Source organism: Cyprinodon tularosa, unplaced genomic scaffold (genome assembly GCF_016077235.1).
Source record: "Cyprinodon tularosa strain WSP-4 unplaced genomic scaffold, ASM1607723v1 ctg394, whole genome shotgun sequence".
Classification (NCBI taxonomy): Eukaryota; Metazoa; Chordata; class Actinopteri; order Cyprinodontiformes; family Cyprinodontidae; genus Cyprinodon; species Cyprinodon tularosa.
The window spans coordinates 563,604-586,179 of record NW_024039112.1 but is presented as its reverse complement, the minus strand read 5'-3'; the positions used below and the strand labels follow the sequence as shown (position 1 = coordinate 586,179).

Genomic DNA, 22,576 nt, shown 5'->3' with positions numbered 1-22,576 from the left:
AAACATACTTGGCTACGGCCTGTTGCTAACATGTTTGTTAGCTGCCAGAATTTAGTCCGAATTCTGAGAAAAAAATCAGAATTCTGACTTTTTCCCACATTAAATTGAAATAATACTTAAAAATCAGTTAACTTTTTATTTTTTCAGTGGCCCTAATCCTCTTCCGTAACTATCTTATTAGAACACCTTATAATTAATATTTTTGAATGGAAAAATATAAATAAACATCTACCAACCTAAAGATGTCTTAACAGCATTTTAAGAGCGTTAACCTGTTATTTCTATGAAGGACACCCTGAAGATGTGCTTCATTTATTCTGCTCTCTTTGGTAAGACATTTTCTCATTAAACTGTTTTTGTATTGAACCCGCTTCTTTCTCTTTGCTTTGAACATAGATTGGCTTCATCAACTATTCCTCTGTGAAAACAGATCCTGGCATCTCTACAAATGTTGTTACTGTACATAAAAAGGCCTCTTCTCCATTTTTGAAATTAATTTCAAGGGATAACTCTAAAGTATTTAACATTCAAAGAATGAATGAGTTATTAAATGAATAGGAATTTATTTCAGACAATTTGACAATCAACAATAACAAAAACAAATGAATCAACCAAATACACACAAAATAGGACAAATCAATATCAACAGAAACAAACAGCAATTTCCAAACTAACTAAATTCACCTGAACATAAATAGAAACAAAACCCTCCACCAAATAAACCTGTTGGTATATAGCGCCAGAGAACTGACATCAATTAATGAAAAAAATCTGAAAAGGGATATGAAGAAGAAAAACTTATTTTTCATGTGCTCTTTCCCTCTAATAGCATTTAAATTAATTTAAAGTAGAGTAACCTTCCTGTTAAACTTGTTTATTATCTAATATTCTCACAAAATACATATATACATATATAAACAATTATATATGTATATATACACACATATATATATATACATATACTATAATATATACAACTACATGCATACATGTAAATGAATATATACAGACCTACACAAACACATCAGGTCAAAATCCACATTTACACCCTTGTACAGTCAGAGAACTGCGACCCCCCAGAACCCCCCAATCATCAGTACCACAGAACAACACCACAGTCCCTGCTCCCGCTCCCCCCACCGGTCCCACCCCGCACCCCACAATGACACTCACCTCCCCTCTTCCTCACAGTACATGTTAAAAAACACCAGTTTGAGCCTTTTTTTTTTTTTTAAACAGACTCAAACTTGGACATTTCTTCAGCTCTTTTTGGAGTTTATTTCAGACCTTCACAACACCGACTGAAATGCACATCCTCTTCATGGTGGTTCGAACCCTCACGGTTCTAAGGTTTTCCCTGTGGTCATAGCCTCCCACTCTATCAGAAAACTAAGAAATCAAAAAATCTACTAAGGCTACTAAAACTCTCAACTTACACACAAGGACACAATTGTTGTTTCCGTTCATTTGTTTAAAGAAATCCCCACAATAGTCACATAAATAACTTACCGTATTTTCACGACCATAAGGCGCACCGGACTAAAAGGCGCAGTCTCAGTTATGTGTGCCATTTCTGTATTTAACACACACATAAGGCGCACCGGACTATAGGGCGCGTTTTTTATATACAGGTACATGTCCTCTCAGGTGGATTTTCCCACTTAAAAACATATTAAAACTACTTTATTCCCACTGATCACAGCAAATAAAGCTGCAAGGTGTATTTATTACAAAGTATTATTCAAACCTGGGAACCGGCATGCTGATGACACAGGGCTGTGATTACTCCTCTGATACAGTTTATTGAGGCATAAATTAACTTAAAACATAGGCAGGATAATAATCTGGATGAACTGACTGCAATGATTAAATTTTCAGGTGGACTTTCTCACTTAAAAAGATTTAGATTATTTAGATGAAAAAACACCTGCGGAGGTGAGCCCGTATGCCCCGCGGCCCATAGACTGCTGTTGAATTAAGTTTTCAGGTAGAAAAATAGAGCGGGAGCAAAACTGAGTATGATTGTGCTTTATTAATGTATTTATTACAGAGTATTAATCAAACCCATCAAAGTCCTCATCCTCTGTTTCTGAATTAAACAGCTGCGCTAAATCCGACATGCCAGTTTCCCCTTCTTCTTCGTTTATTGACGCATAAATTAACTTAAAACATAGGCAGGATAATAATCTGGATGAACTGACTGCAATGATTAAATTTTCAGGTGGGCTTTATCACTTAAAAAGATTTAGATTATTTAGATGAAAAAACACCTGCGGAGGTGAGTCCGGATGCGCCGCGGCCCAGAGGCTGCTGTTGAATTAAGTTTTCAGGTAGAAAAATACAGCGGGAGCAAAACTGAGTATGATTGTGCTTTATTCAAGTATTTATTACAGAGTATTAATCAAACCCCTCAAAGTCCTCATCCTCTGTTTCTGAATTAAACAGCTGCGCTAAATCCGACATGCCAGTTTCCCCTTCTGCGCTGTCAGTCACTTTCCGTGCAGCGCAGCTCCTCAGAAATAATGCCGGCTTTTGCAAAAGCTTGAACAACAGAGCCAGCAGATACGTTAGTCCAAGCATCTACAATCCATCCGCAAACGGTGGCGTAACTTGCCCGGCGCTGCCTCCCACTTTTCCTGAAACTGTGGTCTCAGTCTGTCATCCATCGCTCCCACGCCGCTCGCAGCCTTACTTTGAACGGCCGCGTCACACCGATGTCGAGCGGTGGAAGCTCCTTTGTCAGACCCCCGGGATAACGGCGAGCACAGCGTTCATTTGATTCACCTTTTTTTTTCACATCGGCTGTGAGATGGGCACGCAGCAATGGTGATGCGTGGAAAAAAACACCTAGTCTTCTCAGATACACCTGCCTCAGCCACGCATCCATACGGAGCCACCCAGCCTTATACGCGCGTCAACCATTGACTTTGCATGTAAACTCGCTGCTTCTGCTGCACTTGCTGGGTCCGGTTCACACCGATGTCGAGCGGTTGAACAGCGAGCACAGGGTTAATTTGTTTCCCCATGTTTTTCACATCAGCTGTGAGATGGGCACGCATGGAGTTACATATTAACACGATTGTGAGGGGTGGAAAAAAAAAACACCTGGTCTCCTTACATTCAGCCACTCTTTCATCATCTCCTCAATGAGGTGGTCTCAAAAGTCGCAGTTACAACACACATAGGGCGCACCGCACCATAGGGCGCACCGCACATTTTGAGGGAAAAAAAAGACGTTTAAGTGCGCCTTATAGTCGTGAAAATACGGTACATCTAGAAAAAATAATGAATCAAAATTCAATGAAAATCGACAAAGGAAAGAAAGACATTGCTTTTTAACTATGCTTCAATTGAAAGGTTTAAAACATAAACTAATGAAACAGGTCTACACATATCTTTCTAGAATCCCCTGATAGTCTTGAGATTTCATGAAACGCTGCACATATTCAGACACCTTGTGCCAGATGAAGCTAAGCAGCCCCAGAACATAACAGTGCCTCCTCCATGTTTCACAGTAGAAACATTGTTCTTTTTTTATATCCTTAATTTTTCCATCTGTGAACATAGAGCTGATGTGCCGTGGCAGAACCTTCAACATTTCTTATTTCTATTTCTAATCTCCTGTGACAACTCTTTCCGTCCCTTCCTCTGGTCCATGTTGAGTGTGGTACACATCATGTCACCAAACTTAAATTTAGATAGACTTTATTGTCATTTTGTACACACAGAGTGTATACAAAAATAAATTTTGTTAAGTGAAGCTCTCAAGACATTTCCATTTTTAAAGTGCAGCAGTGATAAAAAAAAAAGGTAGGCTTAAAACTTTCCGTTTTGATAAAGCTTATAGTTAGAGTGGCTCAGGTTATCCTGAGCGTCTCTATAGTTACGCTGCTATAGGCTTAGACTGCTGGGGGACATAGGGACCCCTATGTGGGAATAGGAATATATAAACCGGAGTTTAAAATATATATTTCTAAAAGAATATCAGATCAATCTGTTTTCACAGCAGAAATGGTGGCAGATATAGTAAGCTTACACTGGGTAGAGCAGGTTAGACCAGACAGGGTGGTGGTCTGTACAGATTCCAAAGCAGTTTTAGAAAGTATCTCAGGGAGAAGGAAATGATAGAAAATATTTACTATTAGAAATTCAGCACAGTCTGTTTAGATTATATAGTGGCATTGATATTTGGTTATGTTAGGCTCCAGCACATGAAGCTGTAAAAGGCAATGAAAAGGCAGATATATTAGCAAATAGGGCTTTAGAGGGAACAATAACAAAAATTATTCCTGTTGGGAAAGGAGAAGGAAAATCACTTATTACAAGTAAAGAAATGGAAAAATGGCAAAAGAGGTGGAAGATAAGAAAGGAGGAGGATTATATAAGGTAGAAAAACCAGTATTAAATAGAATCATTAATGAGAGAAATAGAAGGAATAAGTAATAATGATCAGATTAAGAGTGGGTCATACCTATTGAAATGTCTATATCTAACAGGGAGGAAAAATAATGATAAATGTGAAGGATGTGGAGAAAAAGAAAATATAGAACACGTGCTGATGAATTGTAAACTTATTAATATGAAAGGGAGAAATTGAGAAGGTTGGTTGGAAGGACAGGCCAAAGATGGAGTCTTAAAGGAATATTAGGAAATGAAGGAAAATGAAGGTTATTCATAGATTAAGGAAAGTAATATTTATTTATCTACAGAATACAAGATTAAAAAATAGAATTTGATGTAAGGTAATGTTGCTACACAGTCCTGTACAGTAGGTGGCGGTAAATGCACCTTAAGGTTGCTTGCGATCCGCCATAATAGAAAAGAAGAAGAACGGTCGATTCAGAGTGAAAGATAATAGAGAAATTTTAAATAGAAAAGAGATTGATGGAAGTATTTTAGATAAAGAATTTACATTTTTTGAAATGAATAGAGCATTGATAGGAGTTAAAAATACATCTCCAGGTAAAGATGGCATATGCTATAGGATGATTGAACATTTATCAGATGATGCTAAAGGAATAATTTTAAAGTTATACAATAAAGTATGGGAACAAGGTGAATTGCCCTTAAGCTGGAAGCATTCAATCATTGTACCAATATTAAAGCCAGGTAAGGATAAAGGAGAGGTTAAAAGTTATAGGCCTATAGCTCTTACTTCTAATTTATGTAAATTGATGGAGAGAATGATAACTAGAAGATTAATGTATGAAATAGAAAAAAGAGATCTTTTATCCCCTTATCAGAGTGGCTTTAGAAGTGGACGGACTACAGTAGATCCAATTGTTTGTTTAGAAAATGAAATAAGAAAGGCTCAGGTACATAAAGAAATTCTCTTAGCTACATTTTTTGATATTGAAAAAGCATATGATATGCTTTGGAAGGAGGGTTTATTAATTAAGATGAATAAAATGGGAATTAAAGGAAAGATGTTTAACTGGATTAAGGATTTTTTAAAGAATAGAACATTAGAAGTAAGAGTTGGGGTAAATTATTCAAACATTTATGATATACAAAATGGAACTCCACAAGGTAGTGTATGTAGTCCAGTGCTTTTTAATATAATGATTAATGATATTTTTGATAATATAGATTTTAGAATTAATAAAGCATTATATGCAGATGATGGGGCATTATGGGTGAGAGGAGGAAATCTTAGTTATTTAAAAAATAGAATGCAATCAGCAATTAAAACGGTAGAAAGATGGTCACACGAATGGGGGTTTCGTTTGTCTGTTGAGAAGACACAAGTATTATGTTTTTCAAGGAAAAAGGGATAATCCAACAGTAGATCTTAGATTATATGGGCATAAATTGAAACAGGTAAATATGATAAGGTACCTTGGTGTATGGTTTGATGAAAAACTTTCATTTAAGATACATATGCAGAAGATTATTGATAAACGTAAAAAAGGTATTAATATATTGAAATTTTTGTCAGGGAATGACTGGGGGCAACTAGCTCATCCTTGAAAAGAATATATGATGTTTTAATTCGATCTGTGTTGGACTATGGATGTATTGTTTATAAATCAGCTGCAAATTCTTTGTTGTCAGATCTAGATAGAATCCAAGCCAAAGCGCTTAGGATAGTGATATTAGGTTAGTGGTGCTTTTAGAACATCTCCAGTTCCTGCTCTTCAAGTGATTACTGGAGAAATGCCACTGGACTTAAGGAGGATGAAACTGTCAATAAATTACTGGTTAAATTTACAAGGGCATGAGGAAAATCACCCTACTAAACAGATATTCAGAGAATGTTGGGAATATGGCCATAATATAAGGAGTTTTGGATGGGAAGGAAATATTTATGCAGAGTATTCTGGGATAAGTAATATAACATACTGTAAAACTGTAAGTACATCTAAAATTGCTCCATGGTTTTTCGAAATGCCAATAGTAAATTTAGAAACTAAAAAAATAGAACAGTCTTGTGGAGGTTCGTATCAAATTATTCAGCAGCATCTAGAAGTAAGGTATGAAAATATGACACAAATATATACAGATGCATCAAAAGAGGAAAATGGTAAAACAGGAGTAGCAGTATACATTCCAAAAGAAAATATTTCTATCAAGAGAAGAACAACAGATAATTTATCAATTTTTTCAGCAGAGATGTTGGCAATTATTTTGGCATTGCAATGGGTGCTGGAGGTGAAGCCTAGAAATGTAGTTATCTGTTCAGATTCAATGTCTTGCCTGACTAGTTTTAAAAGTGGAAAATCTGAAAGCCATCAAGATCTTTTAGATGAAGTCAGTTATTTAATGTATGGTATAAGGCAACAAAATATAAGTATTCAATTCACATGGGTTCCAGCACACAAAGGAATTTTAGGTAATGAAAAAGTAGATAAGTTAGCTAAAGAAGCAGTTAAAGTAGGAGAAATTGAATATGATGTCCCGCTAAGTAGAACAGAAATAAAAGTAATTATTACATATAAAATAATTAAGGTATGGCAGAAGAGATGGAATTTAGAAAAAAAAAGGAAGACATTTATATAAAATACATAAAGATATTAGCATAAGATACAACAGTATAATGAGTAGAAGAGAGGAAATATGGATAAACAGGTTAAGGATTGGGCATACTTTAAATGCAGGTCTAAAAATAATAGGGAAACATCCAACGGGTAATTGTTGTTATTGTGGAGAAATCGAAGGAGTAGAATATGTGTTGATCTATTGTAGCAAATATATAAAAGAGAGGAAAGAACTGGAAAGGGTAATAGGGAGTTCAGTAAAGATGGCAGATTTATTAGGGAAGCATCAATCAGATAGGATAATTAAAGCACTTATTAAATATTTAAAAGATACAGAATTAGCTGGGAGAATTTAGTGTGTGTATGTGCGTGTGTATAAGTATAGATAGAATTTAGTTTCATGAAGTTATAAAGATATGTAGGCATTATATTTCTGAATTACATCTCCGTCCAGTTGATGGCGGTAATGCACACAGGATGCAAACTGCCAGAAAACTCAATAGAAGAAGAAGATTCAGAGTGACGTAGTTTTGTCGCGACACAGCAGCTACACGTGTGTCTGATCCAGTTTGTTCAGCTATCAGCTGTTGTCAGTCCGCTGTGATGGAGGAGCGCAGTCGCTTGTGTTCCGTGTGGCTCGGTTCTGAGACCGGGATCCTGAAGGGGGTCAGTCTGGACCGGAAGCAGGCCTTTAACTTCTGCAACACGCGCTCTCTGAGCCGCGAGCAGGAGATCCGCGCGCTGTGCTGGGGGGACTCCGCCGAGAGCGAGCTACTGGTCGGCTGTTTGGACGGAACCGTCCGAACCTTCAGTACCGAGAAAGGCGTCTTCACAGAGGCCCGGAGCTTCGGAGACCCGCAGGACGGCGGCTACTGCGGGCTGGCCTCGCTGCGGGGCTCCGCCATCATCACCTGCGTGGAGTGCGGTAAGCTGCGGGTGTGGAGGGAGGACAGCAGCGGGCCGGTGGCCGAGCTGGACGCGGGCAGGAACGTGTGCAGGATGAGACAGAGCCCAGCGGACCCGAACAGGGTGGCTACGGGGGGTAAAGAGAACGGCCTGAAGATCTGGGACCTGGAGCGGCCTGAAAAACCGCTGTTCACCGCAAAGAACCTGCGGGACGACTGGCTGGCCCTGCGGAGGCCGCATTGGGTCCGAGACATTGGCTTCATCCCGGACTCCGACAAGGTGGTCACCTGCACAGGGTACCATCAGGTAACCGATAGACAGGATCTGGCTTAGTTTGGCTCACAGTGGGACATCTGGGTCTGATGGGATCAAACAGGAGGAAGAAAGATCATTATTAAAACCTGCAATCCAGTTTATTTCTATAGCGCTAATTCACAACACATGTCATCTCAAGGCACTTTACAGTTCGACCAGATCATACAGTCAAATTGATTCAAAGTTTTCTATCTAAGGAAAACCAGCTGATTGCATCAATTCATTGACTAAAATACAATCCCTCACACTAAGCATGCTTGTAGTGACAGTGGAGAGGAAAAACTCCATCTTAACAGGAAGAAACCTTTAGTGTGGCTTGGTTCTGAGACCTGGATCCTGAAGGGGGTCAGTCTGGACCGGAAGCAGGGCTTTAACTTCTGCAACACACGCTCTCTGAGCCGCAATTATCCATTACTTTAAACAGAATTCATTACTGAAATAAAATAAGATGTTTATGCATCCATGTTATGCATTGACTACAAGAATAAATAAGATGGAAAGAAACAAAAATTCAAATGAACAGAAGAAGAAACAGACTTATAGGAATAAAATGCAGTGCAGGAGTGATAAGAAATGTTTTAAAAAGAGAGAAAAATGAGAACAGCTTCCAGTTAACATAATGAAAACACCTTCCATTTAGTAGCGCACATCTGGAGTGTTCCCTAACATCTGTCAGACTGAAAGATTAGAGGTGGCACAGCAAGGGGGGGTCAGTCAGCAGACTGGATCAGTTAAAGGTACTGACCCAGAACATAGCTGCAGGTTTTTAGTTTTTAAATGTCTTTATAGTTGAATATTTGAACTTTATTGATCTCGTATTGTAGTAATTCACATCTGCATTGAACCCATCCCCTTGGAGAGCAGTGGGCTGCCATTGTTTACAGCACCCTGAGAGCAGTGTGAGGTTAAGGGTCTTGCTCAGGGACCCTGAGTGCCAGCTGTGGTGATCGAGCCGGGTACCTTTAACCTCCTCAGAGCACAACTGCTGTAACCACTAGATCAGAAGTGACCAATAAAAAATCAGCAGGGTCCGAATAAAGAAAATCCTCAACCAGTAAAGGTCCGGAGACTAGTCCTGTCACGATAATCAATAAATCAATTAGTCGCAAGATAAATAAAAACTATCCACGTCATTTAATTTATCAGCTATATCATCTCTGCTTGTGTTTTTCTCTTTCTATTGATGACACTGGATGAAAAGGCTTAACTCCGGTGCTATCCACTGACTAGTAAGGGAAAAAATGAGGAGGAGTGGACTATCGCATCAGGTAGTCGGCGCGCATCATTTTTTACTTCTTCAGCTTTAGAGCCCCGTTAGGAGTTAGCGAGGTAAAAAAACAAACACATCTTATGTTAGGGTGGAAAAGCTTGAAATGGAACTGCTTTCAAAGCCTAATGCAACAGCCGCAGTGTGGGAATACTTCAGATTCAAACCGAATGAGAGAGGCAAACCGCTGAACCTATGCGAGCCAGTATGTTGTCATAAAACAGTAGCAACTAAGAGCAGCAATAAAACCAACCTTCACATGCAGCTAAAGCACAACCACCCAGCAAAGTTTCTCCAGCTGAGGACAAAAAGTACAAGCGGTGGCCCGCCTGTGTCTTCAAGTTTGCGACAGTCCACCATCACTGAAGCAATTAATCGGCAGGCTATGGGAGAATTATCCTGCCATAATGCAAGAGCACATAATTTCAATTTGAGAAAAGAATTTCATCTTCTTGCACTCAAAACTTATAATGCTCACACTCAAAACATGCGCTCTCTCTCAAATATTTTCTCTTCTCTCTCAAATCTTTGTTTCTTCTCTCAGATTTAATGCTTCTTGCACAGATATTTTCTCCTCTCGCTTGCCTCCTTCTCTTCGCGCACAAACCGCGCTCTGCTCGGGTCTGAAATACGCTCGCAAACCCGCAGGCTCTGCTTGCGGATTTTTTCTGCTCTCTCTCGGATTGCACTTGGATCGTCGCCTAGCAACCATTCCAGCCAATAGAACGACAGCCTGGGAAAGGGTGCGCTTGTTTAACCCTACTGAGTGTGCCTGTGCTACTACGCCACTTATAAGAGCGTCGGCTGAAACTGCTATTTACAGTAGTTTTGTGGCTCCATTCAGCAAAGTTCATTACTTATGGATAACCCAAAAATTTCTGAATTAAGTAATTTTAAACAATTAGTGGTTTATGTACAGAAGCAAAGAACCGACATCTTGTGTTTAGTTTTTAATTCAAGTGTATTTTTAGAGTCCATTTGATTTTTATTTCCCGTTTTATTTTGTTAACCAGTTGCAGTGTTAAGTGTTCTGATGAAAATAAATTGTGTTTATCTTTGGCAGGAAATCACATGCATTAATACATCATTTCCTTTAAATCAGAGTCTTCAAACAATATTATCGTTTATCGCAATAAGTTTTGAGACAATTAATCGTTCAGCAAAATTTATCGTGACAGGCCTACCGGAGACATTTTTAATTATAATCAGTTACTTTGAATAGAATCTAACACTGAAATAAAACAAATTCTTTTTATGCAGCAATGTTATACATTGAATTTCTACATAAAAAAATTGTAAATTTTTCCATTTTAAAATCTAAAGTGTTTTTTGAATTAGAGAAGGCTTCCATATTAACAAGGGAGGCAGCGCAAGTGAAGTTAGACACTGTCTTCAAACATGTGGTAATTATAAATGTTTTTAATCAGGTTGGGTCCGGATTAGCCAGTAGGTGGGTCTGGATCCGGACTGCGGTCTGCTAATCCGTGAGCTCTGGTCTAGGCCATCACCTCCCCAACTTAGCAGGAAACAACCAATCCTGTTTGGATCAGTGGTTCTGATTTGCCAATGCTTTTCTTTGGGATCCAGGATCATATATTCCATCTCTGTTTTGAGCTGTTAACGTTGGATTGGATCAATCTGGTCCACATTCCCAGATTGGAAGGTCACCAGATCCCGATCATTTGCAGCAGGATAATGATTTGTTGCCCATCCACCAGCAGATGGCAGTATTAACCATCACTTCTGCATTCAGAAAAACTGATCTCAACTGGCAGGTATTTTATGACCTTACATACTTTACTGCAGAGCAGTGCAAAAAAAAAAAGTATCAACTTGACTTTTACTCAAGTAAAAGTGAAAAAATGTGCTCCAAAAACTACTTAAAGTATAAAAGTATAAAGTAACCTTTAAAAAAAACAGCCAGATGCCACTATATAAAATGAAAGCTCAATTTTTCGACTATTTTGAAAAATTCTTTGGCGTCAGCCATCAGCACAAATTTGACAAATAGTGTTTGCGTTCTATGACTCATCCATTTACACTAGTTTTCACTAGATGTGGATGGAGCCAATGATCTGCATTGGATGGCGCACATTACGTAAAATATTTATAAACATTAAACTGAAGCCAAGAGTAACGAGTAACGTTTGTTTTGAAAATGAAAGGAATAGAAAGTACAGACACTTTTGTGAAAATGTAATTAGTAGAAGTCAGAAGTAGGAAGAAAAATAAGTAATGGAGTAAAGTATAGATACCTAAAAAGTGTACTTAAGTACAGCAACAAAGTATTTGTACTTTGTTGCTTGACACCTCTGCTGCAGACCTAAGCTCAAAAACAGGCTACATAGGCTACCTTATCCAATTAGCCTGATTGTTGAACAAATGACAATAAAACTGTACAGATGAAGAGGGTTTAATGTCGGGTTTTTGATCCAATGTTATGCTGGACAACATTTTGGGCCTAAAATCCTTTAATTCATCTTTATTTGGGTCAAAGGGATTCCAATCCTACAAAACTCAAGGTTTGATCTGGATCAGAACCAGGATCGGGTTGCTTGATCTCATCTAAATTTGTAAGCATTTTTTTTTTCTATTTGCATTGATAAATCGTTTTTTAGGATTGGATCAAATCCGTTATCCAAAGTCTGAGTGAATGGCTTTTGAATAGGCAGGCCAGATTTCTCCTCCTCTACCAGATGTTTTCCTCCTCGTTTACATTTCATGGTGCATTCAAGTCCTTTTGCAAAGTAGGCCATCTGCTGTTTACTAGAATGATCCTTTCAGTCACCAAACGTCCCTCAAATTTTGATTCCTTTACTCTGGGCCCAGATGTTCTAGAAAAGAAAACCTCTAATAACGCTTTAATCGCACTCTGCTGTATCAACACTTCAACCATGACAGGTTCTTCAAGATCTCAGGAAATACTCAGAGTAACGGTTTTCTCAGACAGAAAAGCCAGAATGTGCAGGAAAGTTAGTCTGGAGCGGCACTAAACCGGCTTTGTGATATAAATTAACTTTCTATTTCAGCAGGCGCTGAAATGTACAAGGTGTAATTGAATGCACCATGATGTCATGACCTGGATAGAAGTACAAAAAAATAAAGCAGTATTGTGGATGTCTGACTGCTGGTGCCGCTCAGGCGACTAAAACGACAACCATGTGGAATAATTGGCCAAATATTTAATCATTGTTGATGAATTCATGATCAATATTAATGTTATTAAATCATTTAGTGACTCTGATTAGCGGCTCACTGTGGGGTTCTGGAGCGCTTTAGAACAGCTACAGCATTAAACTCAGTGCTGCATGGTTTAAAATAAGGAATATGAAATGATGTGATGGAGGTTGAGGAATTAAAACAGGTTAACGGTTAAACAGGCTGAGCTTTTACAGGGTTTTCCGCGGGTCATTAAAAATCATTAAGTCATCAAATTATTTTTTTTTATTTATTTATTTTTTTTAAATTAAGTCCTTAATTGGCATTGAAATTCATTAAATGTGTTTATTGTGGCATTTAAAATGCTTTATTTAAAAAAAAAAAGGTTTATAAAAACAATTTCGTCAGACATATTATATCGCGATATATTTGCGTGAAACTGCGTCCGCTTGATCGCAAAGCTGTATGTTCAGACAAGAAGCTCGAGTCAGAGAAAAAGCTACAGAATGGGGGGGGAGCTAATTTCAACAATAGTGGTTGGGGAAAACGAGGAATGCGGGACACGGCTGCAGCCTGTCGACGGGTACCTGTTGGTGGCATTAAAATTATTTCTAAGAGCATTAAAAGAGCATTAAATAGCAATAAATTTGAGTTATTCATTCCTGTATAAACCCTGTTTTAGGTTCTGATCCAGATGCTGCAGGGTGATGAAATCCAGTATTTTATTTTTTATGACAGTAGGTTACTTCTGTGCTGCTGAACCATGATGGTCATAAAGTGTTCTGGAAAGGTCGCAATGTATTTGCGTGGAACTGCTTCCGGTTGATCGTAAAGCCGTTCGTTCGGAAAAGAAGCTTGAGGCAGAAAAAAAGCTAGAGACTAGGAACCTGCTAATTTCAGCAAAGGTGGCTGGAAAACGAGGAATTCAGGACACGGCTGCAGCCTGTCGATGGTAAAGATGAAGATTTTGCTGTGTTATCGGCATTAAAATGAATTCAAAGAGCATTAGATTAGAATTAGCCAGTCCTGTATAAACCCTGTTATTGTCACTTTGGAGAATTAAACTGTAGCAGAAGTTCAGATGTTTTAACTGGAATCTTTAAAAATTTCTGGGAAAAATGTTCTGATTAAATCCGATATCCTGCCTTTACTCCATGTGGACGTGTTGTTTTTTCCAGCTGCTCCAATGATCCAGTGAGTCAGCAGCTCGATGCTGAAACCACAGCAACCCGGGGTTATCCGGCTCATCCTGAGGAAGGGGAGGCTGAGGTCTGATCGGCCTAAAGTCGAGGAAAGGAACGTGAAGCTGACTTCAGCTGTTTTATTCTTTCTCCCCTCAGGTTCACGTGTTTGACCCTTCGACCCCTCAGCGGCGTCCCGTCCTGGAGGCCGAGTTCGGGGAGTATCCGCTCACGGCTCTGTCTCTGACCGCCGCGGGGAACGCCGTGGTGGTGGGAAACACCCACGGTCAGATCGCCGTGCTGGACCTGAGGAAGGGGCTGGTCCGCGGCTGTCTGAAGGGGCTGTCGGGCGGCGTGCGGGCCCTGCAGTCCCACGCCTCCCAGCCCCTGGTGGCGTCCTGTGGCCTGGACCGCTTCCTCCGCATCCACAGCCTGGAGGACCGAACGCTGCAGCACAAAGTCTACCTGAAGTCCCGACTGAACTGCCTCCTGCTGGCCAGCAGGGCGCTGCAGAAGGAGGCGGTGGGGGGGCCTGCAGAGGGAGGGGCTGAGCAGGAGGTGAAGGAGGAAGAGGATGAGGTGTGGGACAGCATGGAGCAGGTGGAGGAGGGGGCGACGAAGAGGAAAACAACTGGAGGAGATGAGGTGAAGAAAAAGAAGAATAAAGGAGGAGACTGAGAGGTGTTCAAAGTGTGAGAAGAGTGTGGGAGATTTCAGCGTCTGCAGACTGGAACAGATTTAAAGCTGTTGAACTGATCAAAAGACTTTGTTAAACCTAAAAACACCTGAAGACCTTATCGGGTCGGTTCTGATGGATTTGTCTTCAGGTTTCGCATCCTTTACAGTTTATTTTTCTAACTGTAGTTAAATAAATAAACCCTTTTAATACAAGACTAAAATCTTTTTCTTTTCTATCTGGTGAGAATAAATAGCCGTCTGGAGTCAGGAGAACCACTGAGACCAAAACATTCTGCTTTACTATGAGCTGAAGGGATTTCCTGAAGATGGCTTCCTTTGGTCTAAAAATGACACCAGAGTTTCCATTTCATGTTAAACCAGTGAAGGGGCCGTTATGGCTCACCATCCAGGGCGGCATCTCTAGGGTGGCAGAAGCCTTAAAATATAATAATAATATTTGAAACTTTATCTGATGTTTAGCAGATGTATGTTTTATTGCATTTTATCTTCGTCCTTTATCTGATCTAGCTTTGTAAAACTGGCTCCTTTAAGGTCGGATTTAAACTTGGTTTACTTGTAAAACACATTAAACATGTTGGAAATCCTTCAGATCTGGTTATATTGAAACTATGCTGCAATGTGAAGTGGGTTAGTTTCCTCCTCAGTGGTCTGAACGGGGCAGCAGATGAAGTCCGTATCCAATAAAAATCTTTCACTTGCTGAAGAAGAAAATCCAAGATGGTCCACTTTTTAAAAAGGAGAAACACGTTTCAGCTTAAAATGTATAAATATAAACACGCCATTGCTCCAAATTCCAAAAAAGTTAAACAATCCACTGGACTTTGTTTCCGAGTATTTAAGGCAACATATTTTGAATGGAAATATTTATCTTTGACAATTACATTTGTGGTCAGAGAAATCGATTCCTTTTGTAATCCATTCCTACTATAGGGTTGACTGAAAATTCTGAAAATTTAGGCTTCAGAACGAAAATTATTATTGGTCTTAGTCTCATTTTAGTCATTACGATATGTGTTTTAGTCTGTTTTAGTTGACTAAAACTTAAAAAGGTTTTAGTCTGAGTCAGTTTTATGTTGCAAAAAAAGTCAACCTTTACAGTTTCCAATAACAGGATTCTTTACCAGACGGACGGCTCTTGCCCAGATACTACAGCTGCAGTGCATAGAATGCTGGACTGCAGTCCCTCATTGCAGATGGTCAGAAAACTTCGATTTATAGAATTCAAATAGACATTTTTGTATGAATTAATGCAATATTTTATAAAATCTGTCTTACAAAAGTTGTAAAAAAACACAGATCTAGTTCAACACATCCTATTGGTTAATATAGCAGACAGACAAGTTAAGAAAATGTACAATAAAGGAATGGTTTTATACATACAAGGTTTCCATCCTAAAGCAAACACTTCCTGATCTACTATGAATTATGCAGTATACACAGATCAATACAATCATTGCTCAAAAAAAGCAAAGAACAAAACATTCCTATTTCAACTTTGGCAATTTTGACTTTATTTCTGAGAATTTCCCCCTTAGTTACCGCTGCTCAGGGGTCAAAGTAGATTTAAATCGACAGGGTTTTGATATAAAGAAAATATAAAGAGAACCTAAATAACTGCCTTGTAACGCCATGACAATCCAGACCTAAATTTAATGAATATTCTAACTAAAATGTTGAAATATTTAAAGGAAACATTTACATCATATATAAATCGATAGAAACAAGAACAATGAGAAAAAAAATATTAAACACTTGAATATAATTTAGGGATTCCTGAAAGAATGCTTAGTATCAACTCTTGTGAGCTGGAAGAAATAAAATATTGTTGGTGAGGAATTTTTTACGCTTGGCAGAGGACGATCAGCCCCATATAGTTTACTAAGTAGCGACAGCAGGAAGAGTCATACTGCTGACAGTGAACCATCAGAGTGGAGCGTTGGTTTGAAAAATAACGGGTTCTCATCACCAATCATCCAATGTTTCATTTTTTGGGGTCAGACTAAATTACACATTTAATCTCACATTTAGTCTGGTTTATCAGGCTAGGGCTGTCTCACACCGACAGGGCAACATATTGTCTGGGTGAGAAGGGTTTTTTAAAAAGGAGATAATCTCATCACAGTTCAGACTCCTTCATCAAATAGGGCTGTGGGATTTTTGCTGATATATCGTGATTTAAAGCTGGCCGATATATTGATTTTTCCTTTTATCGATTGTTAAAAAAACAAAACAATTTTATCTAAAACAATGAGAGAAAATCTCTGCACTCCAATCTAGCAGATGGCGCCGTGGAGCCCTTTAGCTGTGCGGCGCAGCGCCATATGTGTAGATGAGGCAGTCAGTGGAACATGTGGGACCGACTCAAACCCTGAACAACATGGCAATCAATATAACTAAATGATCAAAATGTTCCGATGAACATAGACAGTTCTCGCTTTTTTATCTATACATTTAATTTTGATAGCTCGGAAAAATATTGCTATATATATATATATACATATATATACAACTGTTTTTTTTTTTCTCACGAGGGGTGAGAAAACAGTTGATATATATGTATATATATATATATATATATATATATATATATATATATATATATATATATATATATATATATATATATATATATATATATATATATATGCAAGGAAATGAATAAATGCTGGAAGCTTGAATGAGGATCACTGTTTCCTAATAAGCCTTTAAAATGTTTCCTTCCCATGACAGATTGCTGTCAGAAATGGAGTATTTATAACAGGAGTGTCTGAGCAACCTGGGATTATGACCTGCACTGGGAAAAAAAATCGAAATTTAAGTCATTTTTTCTTAAAATAAGTGCATTTGTTCTCGGATTGAGGAGGTAAAAGAGACATTTTGCCAATGGAACAAGACAATTTACACTCACACATGAGAAAACACAATTGCATTGTCTTATTTCAAGTGCATATTATCTATCTTAATTTAAGAGTAAAAATACTCATTCCATTGGCATCTCATTTACCTACTCAAATTAAGGGTAAATACACTTAATTTAAGACATTTTTACTTTTTTCTAGATCGTTTTTCCAGTGTGGCGTTAACCCAAATAGAGCTTTAAGGGATTGAGGTCTTCTGTCGTAATGTTTCCAAGGGTCAGCAGGAGATTGGAACTGAATTTATTTTTATTGTTGAGATGGTGGGAAATCTTCAATCAGCATGCCTGAAATATTTTTACATTTAAAGATAATATAGAGGGAACAGTTCACTGGGGTCAAAGGTGGATTTGGATTTTCCACTTTTAAACAAAAACAGGGCACCACTGGGACTACCATCAATGCAGGAAGGGCACTATGGGGGGCTGGCTGTAGGTATCACCAGAAGATTGTTGATTTTAGACGTAAGTAAACTAAAGAAAGGGATCCAGACCATTTATACAGCGTATTGATTATGGGCAAATTACTTATGGATAATGGGAAAGATTTGTAGTTCCAGTGGAATCACTTCAGCCCCAGAAAGAAATTAGCCTAAGCTTAACGGTAGAGTTTAAACCTTTACATTATCCAATTAATCATGTATTTTTTTATTTTTGTAGTGCTTTTAAAGAAAGAAAAACTCCAGATCTTTATAGGAAATTAACTTAAAATTATTGAAGTAGGGCATAAAAAAATAAACTGAATTGAATAAAAACAGGTGAAATTAAAAGTTTAAATTAGTGAACAAGCTGGAGAAATAACCTAAAATTAAATCAAAAGGGAAAAAGCAAATGTGTTTTAAATTTGGTGGAGAAGAAAAATGACTTAAGGCGGTTGGAAGGTTTAAATTCAGAAACGAGACTACATTCCTCTCCTGAAAAGCCTTCTTCTTTATATGGTGAACCACTTTATTTTTTTAATCATTCAAAACACCTGAAAACTCTTCCTTCCAATAACACATTCCAAAATGGCTACCAATTTAAGATGGTGGCCATTGAGTGACTCAGAACCGTTACTTTTGGGGTCATCTTGCGACATAATTACAACAGCAACAGTTCTTGACCTGCTGCTGAATCATAATGAAACAGTCTCACCATTTTACACACATGGATTTTAGCCTCTCGAGGAAAAGAAATAAAAAACCTGCATGGTTGGCAGATTTACACCGAAGAGGAAGTTTAGTCAGAATTCAGCAGTTATGGGAAATTCAGACCTCATGGTTGTGGAGAAATCTCACCTGACTCTGACATGGGAGCTGGCTCAGAGCTCTTCTTCCTGGCTGTGTGTTTCCTGGACAGGGCTTTACAGTTGCCTTCTTCTCCTCTGCTTCTGTCTCCTTGAACCCCAGTCGGCCTCAGCAGATGGCGGCTCACACTGAGCCTGGTTCTGCTGGAGGTTTCTTCCTGTTAAAAGGGAGTTTTTCCTCTCCACTGTCGCTACAAGCATGCTTAGTGTGAGGGATTGCTGTTGAGTCAATGAGTCGATGCAATCAACTGCTTTTCCTTAGACAGAAACCTTTGAATCAATTTGACTGTATGATCTGGTTGAACTGTAAAGTGCCTTGAGATGACATGTGTTGTGAATTGGTGCTATATAAATAAACTGAATTTACCACTTAACTTGAGCAGGCTAAACAGTGTGGTCGTCCCCCCCACCCCCCCCCCCCCCCCCCATTGTGGCCTTCCCTCTATAGGTTCACAGTCAGACAGGATGTGTGTGGTTTATTCAAGTTATAGCAAGTACAGACACAGGTTGGGCATGACTTGTTACTGTAATGTCTCTCTGAAAGTGTTTGGGGGGTTGTGAAGCTTAGGTTTTAAAAGAACAAACAGCGTTTAGATTGGTCTCCCAATGTCCAAAGTGAATTTCATGGCTTATGGCACAACAAAGCCAATCAAAAGAAAACGATTTCCTGCTCCATACACTGCATTCTTTACATATTCTCCAAAATGTAAACAGGAAACCGACGTCATCCTATCTATGACTAAAAGTCTAATCATAAATCTAATCTACCAGCCAATTCCTAAGTAGCAGGGCCACATCCTCAGGTATCCAGTAGGCATCCATGTGTCTTTATACTTTTTTGACATTTGTTACAGCCATACATACATGTTTGGTTATTTAATTCCTGTTAAATCATATGGTGAATGGCCTGTTCTTATAAAGCGCTTTTTCAAATCAGGAGACTTGACCAAAGTCGTTTACACTACAATCAATCATTCACCCATTCACGCATACATTGATAATAGCAAACTACATTGTAGCCACAGCTGCCCTGGGGCGAACGAGACTAAAAGCCGGAGCTGGGAGTTGAACTGTCAACCCTTACATTTCAGATATTATTTTTCAATTATTTTCATTTTGTACATAAGTGTTGAATTGGATTTTCACAGGGGATGATCTGCAGAGGGGCAAGGGGGTGTGGCTGCCCCGCAGATTTTATGTCCTTGAAATACTTAAAATTATTTAAGTTAAATTAAATTAAATTTATTTTTAATCGCTTTTTAACCAAAAGCCTCTTTTGACCAAAAGCCTCTTAAAGCCTTCAAATAAAACAAGATCAAAGTAGAAGCATGCGCTACCATGGCAATTTGTGCTGAAAGCCCTAAAAAGAAAAGGCAGCGACATATTTGGACAAAAGACATGGCTAAGTAAACGTGGCTATTACGGTCTGTCAGTTTTACAGAAAGAACCCCATTTCACTCGAACCCACACCATGCTTCTTTGTTTTCACCTGAGAGGAAGAACAGGAAGAATCCTTGTTTGCCCACTGAGCGATTTGCCTGTAATGGATGACTGAAAATCAAACATTTGATTTTCTACTGCCCTCACGATTCCTGGGTGGTAGTGAGAGGCTGATCGCCCCTTGTTACGCCCTGTAGATTACACGACCCGTTCAAAGTCCAATCAAAGAATACTCATATGACTGGAAAGTTGGCCAGAAAAGGGCAAAAAAATCGTACAGTGTTAGCCTGGCTTTAGCTGTTCAAGGCATAGAGAAACAGCCTGCTGTAGTGATAGATTTGGGTTTTTTTAGACGAAGGAATCCTTTTGGGTGCACTAAGAGAAATGACCTAAAACCCAAGAGCTCCATTTTAAACCCAGACTCCAAAATGAAACTTAATGGTTAAACCTTAAAGCAGCCCTTGGGGACACAGGCGTAACATTCTGAAGGACTGATGTGAACCTGCCTCCACGTATAATTTCCACTTTTTTTCCTCTTTCCACTCATTTATTTTTCGCCACAGGTAACAGAGGTTGGGTGCAGCTATCTGTGTTCAGAACATTTTTAGTCAGTGTTTTTTCCTCTCTAACGCTGCTCCCAGTTTTATTTTACAATTTGCCAAAATAAGAAAATTTTTGCTCCTTGTACGTACAGTGTCCTTTGGAGTCCTGAAAGGCGCTTTAAATAAATGTAATTTTTTGTTGTAAGAAATCAGTAAATGATTTAGATAATTGATTTTTAACCTCCTCTGATTGTTCCTGAGGGAATAAACGAGGTCGAGGAACAGTTAGCTTCTTTAGCTAGCTTCTTTTATTAAAATAATGGTGCTGGCAGACATGAGAAAAGTTATTTTAAAGGACTCTTTGGTTGTATTATCGCAAATGTAATAAGAATCTCAGGAAAGGCGTTAAAATTAAACTAGCATTTCAAATTTAATTCAATTTCTTCATACAGGATCAATACGCAACACGTAATACCAAGGTAGTTAGTTCATCTACATCCTATGGTCAGATTAAGTTTAATCCCTTTTTGAAATAAAGTTTGTTTTAACTTTGTAGACAGCAGCTCAAAACACTGAAATTGCCATTTCTGGCATTTAATGAATCATATTTAGTTACTTTAACACAATTGTTTCATGTTAGCGGGGTAGGACATAAAACAATTGTGTTAAAGTAACTAAACTTGCTTTTTTTCAGTGTAGGTTAGCATTAGGTCAACTGTCATGCGGTTAGTTTTAGCCTAATGAATTTCTTTACTCAACAGTAAAACACAAGAAATGATCAGAAATCATCAAAACAGTAATAAGCTGTTAAATTGGAAACTCTTGACCTGGCTTAATCTCAATTAATCTCCATTTTGGAAATCTGAGGCTAGGCTGTGTTGGGTGGGTAGCCAGTAGGCTAGCTGTGTTCTAGCTCCATTTTAGACCCAGACTTCAATATGAACCTTAATGGTAAAACCTTAAAGCAGCCCTTGGGGACACAGGCGTAACTTTCTGAAGGACTGGCAGGAACCTGCCTCCACGTATAATTTCCGCTTTTTTTCCTCTTTCCAATCATTTATTTTAGCCAAAGGTAACAGAGTTGGGTGCAGCTATCTGTGTTCAGAACATTTTGAGTCAGTGTTTTTTTCTCTCTCTAACGCTGCTCCCATGTCCCGCATCTCGGTGTAACACCATCGGATCTGTCACTTTGAAACATCTGATTTGCGGTCGCATTTTGCTGTGTGAGAAGTAGTATTACACCGATACCAGTATCCGGCGGGGCCCTGATCCAGCACTAAAATGGTGGTATCGGTATCGGCATCAGCGATACTCATTAGTATCGGTATCTCCCGACACCTATTAGTGTTAACTATCGCTATTGGCCTGCTCCAGACCAATGAGAGCGGGCCAATATAAACTCTTAACCAATACCAGGAGAAGAAAATGTCTGCGGTGTGGAAGTATTTCGTTATAGAAACGCCGGCGAGTACATTGGCTAAATGCAAGATTTGAGACCTGAACATTTCGAGAGGTGGAGTTAAACCGGGCAGTTTCAATACCTCAAACCTGATCAAACATTTGAAGTAGAAACGTGAACGAACACAAAGAGTTTGAGACTGCCAAGAGAAACCGGGAAGGACCGCAGTAACAAACCCTGGTCAGTTCTCTTGATTATTTAATTATTAATGTAATTTTACTGTCTACTATTATACATGTTATAATTTCACAAATGTTTCACTATTTTGGACTCTGAGAGCCAAAAGTTGATTAAACTATTGTCACCCATTCCAGGTAGGCAATAAAAAGTTTTACTGGATTCACTTTGTATTATATTTTTTCCTGCTTCACAAAGGTAGGCAGCAGCTTGACAAAGCCACGATGGCAATTATTTAACATCTAAGTAGTATGC

At 38.7% G+C, this 22,576-nt stretch overlaps 1 protein-coding gene across 1 annotated transcript; it reads left to right on the top strand.

The window, feature by feature from the left end:
• The first annotated feature begins 7,485 nt into the window (after positions 1–7,485).
• wdr74 (WD repeat domain 74) lies at positions 7,486–14,951 on the top strand. Its single transcript, XM_038297674.1, has 2 exons — positions 7,486–8,189; positions 13,965–14,951. Exons 1-2 carry the CDS (start codon positions 7,581–7,583, stop codon positions 14,481–14,483), a joined length of 1,128 nt encoding a protein of 375 aa, XP_038153602.1. The 5' UTR covers positions 7,486–7,580; the 3' UTR covers positions 14,484–14,951.
• Positions 14,952–22,576: the final 7,625 nt, after the last annotated feature.

Coding starts and splice junctions, on each gene's coding strand:
- wdr74 (XM_038297674.1), top strand. CDS start 7,581: ATGGAGGAGCGCAGTCGCTTGTGTTCCGTGTGGCTCGGTTCTGAGACC. Junction 8,190..13,964: donor CCTGCACAGGGTACCATCAG/GTAACCGATAGA, acceptor TTCTCCCCTCAG/GTTCACGTGTTTGACCCTTC.